Source organism: Xenopus laevis, chromosome 6S (assembly GCF_017654675.1).
Source record: "Xenopus laevis strain J_2021 chromosome 6S, Xenopus_laevis_v10.1, whole genome shotgun sequence".
Lineage (NCBI taxonomy): Eukaryota > Metazoa > Chordata > Amphibia > Anura > Pipidae > Xenopus > Xenopus laevis.
The window spans coordinates 71384648-71391838 of NC_054382.1; the positions used below are offsets into that span (position 1 = coordinate 71384648).

The following is a 7191-nucleotide window of genomic DNA, read 5'->3' on the forward strand; positions in this document are numbered from 1 at the left end:
TTCTTTTTTCCCACAAATCTCCAAAAATCGGTGGATTTTCTATATTTCTTTAAAACTCTAAAAATTAAAGATGTATTAAAAGGCAGATTTATCAAGGGTCGAATTTCGAGCTTAAAAACTCCCATCAACTCTTCTAAACTCAAAATTTGAAAAAAAAATGATCAATCAAAATTTATTACATTTAAATAATTTTAAAAAGTCCACCAGATGACTCCAAATTGATTGTAGGAGGTCCCCCATAGGCTAAAACACCAATTCTGCAGGTTTTAGAAGGAGAATAGTCGAAATCGAATTCTTAAAGAGCCAGTACATGATAAACTTCAAATTTGTTTTAAACTCAAATCGAATTTGGATTATTCTTAGTCTAATTACACTAAATGAACTCAAAATTCAAATTGAAAATTTTTGATTTTCAATTTGACCCTCGTTAAATCTGCCCCTAAGTGTATAAACCATGAAAACTCTAATACAAAAGTTTACCAGGTAAAAGTTGTTGCGGTCCTACAGAAGTCAATAGAAGTTGCATTGATACTATTGGACATTTTTAAATCAATTTGGTTTTTTAGAAGTTTTCTGATTTTTATCCACTTGGAATTGTGCAAAAACTCAAATCTTTAGATGTTTTACACCTATTCATATTTTCGGATTGTGTTCAACGCTTTACGACATTACAAAAAGAGAAAACCATCTAACAGGAGTATACTGTACTTTCATAAGCCTGTATTAGGGCAATATATATAAACAACAGAGTAAATCTGGGTTTCAGTACAGCTTCATGATTAAACCCTAAATACAAAGAAAACATAAAGATACTTTTAAAGATAACAGACAGAAAAAAATATAGCTGATGCTTGAGGCAGAATCTCATGGAAAGCCTTCCACAGCTAAAAAGGCTAAAAATTATCAGCTCTTACAAATCTCAGAACTCAGAAGCTAAAATTCTACATCTCATCATAATCTCACAGTCAAAAATGACCATTTCTGTGGTTCATGTGCCATAAAAGAGTTCAACCAACTAGGTCACCTACATTTTTACAGCAACAGATGTTTCTTAGTTTAACAAACGGAAACATCTATTTATCCCTTTTTTTCACAACGCAGATGTTGATAAATATTACACAATACAAAATACTGCTGTGTCCATATGCAGACCTCTTTGCTGGCCCTTGGTGTATTTGGTACCCATTGTTCTAAATATCTGCCCTTTCCTGTTTATGTTCCTTTAATGTATGATCCACCAAAAAAGGAGAACCTCATGCAATGGTGGTGTGACAAATTTATTGCAAATGGTTGGCTGTTTTTCCACCACAGGCCACAAAATTGTTATGTAAAACGTGCATCACAACATTTCAGCAAGAAAGACAAGTTATGAAAAAGTGAAATGACATTTTGAAATGACAATTTCATTTTAAGACATTCTGTCTCACCAGAATTATATGTTCCTGAAAAAGAAAGATCATTGGTGAAATTACAATTCTAGTGGTACAATTTTGACAGTACCAACATTAAATGCCATTTTAGCAAAAAAACCATATCTGTGAATATTAGAAGACCTGAGATGCAGGTAGATACATATGGTTTGTTTAAGTAATGGCTAATTTAACCATATGTTTCCACATTTCTATACACCATTTAAAAATATTAGCTTAATCAGCTTGTAGCTTGTATCAACTGCCAATATGTGCAAAACCGTACCTCTGTTGGTCCTTAAAACATGATCTTTTAACTGAATTAAGTTGGTATGAGACAATAGCCTTAATAAAGGCTTACATTGGTCTAAGAAGCACGATGAGCTGAAAAAGACATAGTCTTATACTACCCTACAGTCAGAAACATCACGCTAGTCTGTTTTTGCAGACAATTAATGGCTGTACATGCAATCTTCATTAGCTCTATCCACGCTGTTGGGGAGCAAGACTCCCCTATAGGGCTCATTCTTTTATTAAAGAAAAAAGTTCCAACTTAGTTTTAGTTGACACTTTATCAGTTTGCAATGCTGCTGTGTACAGTTTTGTCTATTTTGATATAGCCCTATTCTAAAGAAACATAGATGCAAGCACATAATCATAATGTAAGATTCAGCCGCAAGATATCACAGTAAAACGCTTTGAAATACAAGACATATTGTGTAGGACAATTCCAAGAAGGAAGACAAGTACACATGCTACCAAAATCACAGTGCAAATTCCAGACCAGGTAGAACTTTTAACAACCCCTCTTCTTTCATGTTCTTCTTCTACAATGTCCTGTGGAATGTTGCCATGCAAAGGCTGTTGTTCCATTGGCATGGTCACAACTGTGACTGGTTTTTGTTGGTTTCCAGGTAGTAGCCGGCAACCAATATCACCGGGTAACAATGCCCTTTCTTTGCTTACAGGCAGAGGCCACATGTAGCATCCATTGCTAGGCAATTTAATGAATACTGGGGTGTTTTCTGAAGCATGAGGAATTGTAATAACAGCAACAACATCTGGGTCATCAGGAAGCTGGGACACAGAATATCCAGGTGGCAGTTTAGTCACACCTCTGCACCATGGGCATCTAAGGTCTTTCTGACAAGCCCTCATTTGTTGTAAGCAGACTGAACAGCACGTGTGTTTACAGTCAAGTAACTTTGGCCTTCTTCGAGGGCTATAATAATTAAAGCAAATTTGGCATTCCAGTAGGGAGTCCTGGGACAATGTTTCCATTGTAATCTTACGTGGCTTTTATAATTTGAAAATTGTTATTAAAAGTATTTCTGCCCAGGTACTGTGGGAACCCACTGAAATCTCTCCAGGGTTGTAAATCCAACTGATCTGCGTTTGAAAAAAACAACAACAAAAAACACGTTTAGTAAACAAGTAAAATTTTGATGGTAGATTTTATACTGCAGATTAAGAATAACAGTAAACCACATAGTTCACACCGCACCATTAGTTTGTAGATTTTTTTAAATTAAAATATATATGTATATACAGTTTGCTAACTCTGTTGTGGTCATTTACTCACATTTACTAATCATCGCTGGCAAAATAATGGAAATGAAGCTGAAAGACAGGATGAGAGCAAACTAAAGAAGGAACAATGTAAAACATGTTTAAAAATGAACTGTATCTGTATCTTAATCACCAACCAACAGTTGCTAGCAATAAGGATCAATTAAAGGTTCAACGGACAGTGGGACTCTAAGGGCTGAACTCCATGTCGCGTTGATGTCCAATTCATCGCCATGCGTGCGATGGCATGCATGTGACGTGTCGGATGTGCAGAAAATAATGAAACTGAACGTGAATTCACAGATACAAACTACATGTATCCAACTGTTGGACAGTCCTGATTTTGACTACTCAAACCACAGTCCCGGCTTGTTACTAAGGGGCCCATTTACTTAGCTTGAGTGAAGGAATAGAATAAAAAAAACGTTGAATTGCGAATGATTTTTTTGGCTACTTCGACCTTCGACTATGACTTCGAATCGAACAATTTGAACTAAAAATCGTTCGACTATTCGACCATTCGATAGTCAAAGTACTGTCTCTTTAAAAAAACCTTCGACCCCCTACTTCGCCACCTAAAACCTACCGAGGTGCCATGTTAGCCTATGGGGAAGGTCCCCATAGGCTTTCTATCAATTTTTAGGTCGAAGAACAATTCGAATTATTTAATCAATTTTAATAATTAACCCTCGATATTCGACCCTATGTACATCTGCCCCTAAATGTCCAGACTTTCTCTTTAATCTCTAGTGAACAAAAAAAGATGCGTTTCTAACGTAAATGGCTTTTGGAGGAGAGCCCAGGACAGCCAGCAGGTGCACTTGCATAGTTTTGTAAATTTAAGATAAGCAAATAAGCAATTGCAACAATTTGAGATAAGCAAATAAGCAATTGTAACAATTTAAAATAAGCAAATAAGCAATTTAAGATAAGCAAGTCTCTTGGGGAAACTGAGACTAGCACTGGCAAAAGACTAGCAAAAGTGTAATAACACATAAAACCCACATGTGTTCAAACTTTCATAACCTACCAAATTTTGTAACATGAACATGGTGTAACATGAAAGTGGGTGTGGTCAAACACATTTCACCACATTTTTGAACCTCTTACTATTTCAAAAATGTTGAGAGGTATGTAACTCTATTCTAAACTCTATCTCAAAACTGCCCAGAGTAAGCAGTGTGAATCAGCAAAAAATAAGGTGAACAGTTACTGAGGGCATGAGAGACACAGATCATTTCTGGTACTGTATGTAGTTTTAAATTCGCATGTTTTTATTATTTTTTTTTAAACATTTGCAGATAATAGTAATATAGCTGAAAAATTTCACTGCCTCTGGGGAACAGATATTCAACCAGATACCTGGATTCATACATAATATCTGATGCTGAGTTTTGCCACAAAAAGAAGACTATACCAATACGCTGCACAGTGTCTTTCTTTTGAAGTACAGAATCATACTCCAGATTTAGGAGTGGGTTGTTTAGAGGAGAGGATAGTTTAAAATCTGAAAGTCCTGTCTAACCAGCATTATGCAAATAGGTTTAAGCATACCACTCCTAATTCCAGGTAAAACACTTTATCTGGCAAGCCTGGACTCCATAATGGCACACCTTTCTGTACACATAAATTGATAGGCAGGTGTTTTGTGACGCAATGGAACCATGACAGTTCTTTTTGTTGTCTTTAGATACAGTCAGTGGTGCAAATAATTTTCTCAACATAGCGTGTAAGCCATCTGTCTCTGTATTTCTATCAATGGAAATGTCTAGGTTTTTCCAAGAAGACCCAGCTTCTAAAATTTCTTCAGGAAACTCTTGTTTATAGATAGCACATCCATACCGTCTACATCATTTTAATCTGATCGTTAACTTTATGACATATTGCAACACTTCAACGTATTTGTATGCCAATGTCCCTTAAGGGATCCCCAGCCACAAATACTGAAGCACTTTAGAATATGGCACAGGGCAGTTTCAGATTTCTTGAACACTATGTTTTAAAGGGGCAGTATACCTTCTTGTTCAACGTGAGTTTATTTAATAGGGTTCGTGCTGAACAGGGCCACATTTATATAAAGGAACCTGATGGCCCCTACCAGGTGGCAGCACTTGGGTGCCTTTTTAAAAAAATGTAATCTTTTTAAAAAAAAAAATAAGAAATTTTTCCCATCCACCACAGGAGACTTTCTATCTAAATCCGGTAGTGGAACTGGGCAGTGAGTGGTACCCAGGTCTTTGGTGCGTGGCCAGAAGTGTGTGATTCACTAGCGGGGGTGTCTTTAGGTCCAATGTTTAGGGTGGCATAGTGACTAAATACAGGGCTTGGTGCTAAATGAGATGTTTGCCTATTGTTTTAATCACGGAAAATAAAGGGGCTTTCCTATTTATTGAGCTAAACAGGGCAAGCTACTCAATGTTTGGTACTTGCGGGGAAGATTATTAGCATAGCAGTATACAACACCCTCCAACAGGTCCATAACTGAGGGGTAATGTTTGCGCAATGGTAATCTAATTATATATTGTGTATAAGTGCTCTAAATCACCCTCACTGGGATCAATGGGAAAGGAAATAAAATAACAGACTACTGCTGCACAAATATGGCAGCCCCCTCATAGGGAAAAAAGGGGGTAAAAAGGAAATGTTAAAGCATCAGGCGGATACTTTTATTGCAAAATTATAAATAGCATTGAAAGATAATGTTATGATAGATAGAGGCTACCAAATGGCCAATAACAGCCATTCAGCAACCAGGAAAATTTCTCATGCTTGTGTTGATCCATAACTCTTTTTACATCTGAATGTTGCTCACGGGTAAAAAAAGGTTGAGGACCCCTGCAACTAACTATACTTAAAACATTCTTTACTTTGCACAGCCTATATTGTTACCCGTTTTCATATTTACACTGAACAATTCCTATAAACCCAGCCTTGGAATTATACCTTTCACTTTAAAAAATATCAAATCTGTAACTGAAGAGGTTATGTATTCAAATGAAGTGCAATCCTGTCCTCATTTATATAAAAAAGATTATCCTGTAGCATAACATGGAACTGCTGTTTTACATTTTTTTAAAACAGCAGTGACGGAACTAGCACCCCCCAGTAGTTACGCCAATATGTAACAGTAAAAAGAAAAGGGGAATTGTTGACAAATAAAAAAAAAAGTGTTGTTTGTCCTAGCTGCCCATTCACTGAATACCGTATGTAGTTAAAACATGGCTAATAAAAATATTCACAAGTTTAAACTAGCCAAATACTATATGACATAAAGGTGGCTAAGTTATATTTTTATCAGTATTGTGAAATTTCATATATAACGTTGTACATGCCACCCACTATTTAATCTAAGCACTGGCTTAAAAGTTATTTTATCAATGTCATGCATATTGTGTACTGGCAACAACAAGTGGCAAACAAGATCAAACACCGAAAGCACACAACTCCCTATATTAAATAAAGAGGGCAGGCACATACAGTGAGCAAATAATAAAATGGTTTAAGTTAGTTTAGTGACTATTTATTACAGGTAAAATCAGAAAGTGAAATTACTAACTCCTTTACAAAAAATCAGCAATATTCCCACCAGTCTGACATGTAAGAAAAGTAAATATGCATATCACACAAAAAGAAGAAAAGAAAGAACCAACAAACTGAACGAAACTGTGCTGATGCCTTATCACCTCAGGCTTGTGCGTTTCCAGCCCAAACCACCAATTTTCAAGGTTCATCACAGACCATATAAGTGGGAAACTATTCTCCATAGCATGAACTGACAGAGCACAGTATTACTTACAAATTCATAATTTACTTATACTTTGCATCTGCAGTGTTCCTGCAGCACGTATACCCCAGTTTGGCGGCAAGCTACGTTTAATTATTATGAAGTATATGCTGAATGTAAACAAGCTGACATCAGTTCCCATGTTAGTCTACTTCCAGTGAAAAACTATAGAAAAGTAATCAATCAGTATAACAGTAATTCCAGCAACAGTGCTGTGTTCAACAACAAATTATGTCGCTTAACAAAACAGATCATATTTCAAGTGCTTCATTATGGCCTATGGCTACCTACAGTACATACTGCAGGGGAACAAACTTTACATTTCTTTAATTAGACTAATATCTGCAAAAATATGCTAACTGTATATGCATGAATGCCAATGCAATACTGCTGACTGTTGACTTTGTATAAATGAATGAACATTTTGAC

The 7191-nt window shown here is 36.1% G+C and overlaps 1 protein-coding gene across 1 annotated transcript; it reads right to left on the bottom strand.

Annotated features, from left to right (window-relative positions):
• Positions 1-1261: 1261 nt before the first annotated feature.
• rnf152.S (ring finger protein 152 S homeolog) lies at positions 1262-2798 on the bottom strand (the record flags this gene model as incomplete). The annotated part of the gene is given in 1 exon segment (NM_001092475.1): positions 1262-2798. A coding segment is annotated over 1 exon segment (612 nt). The 3' UTR covers positions 1262-2078.
• Between the last annotated feature and the right edge of the window lie 4393 nt (positions 2799-7191).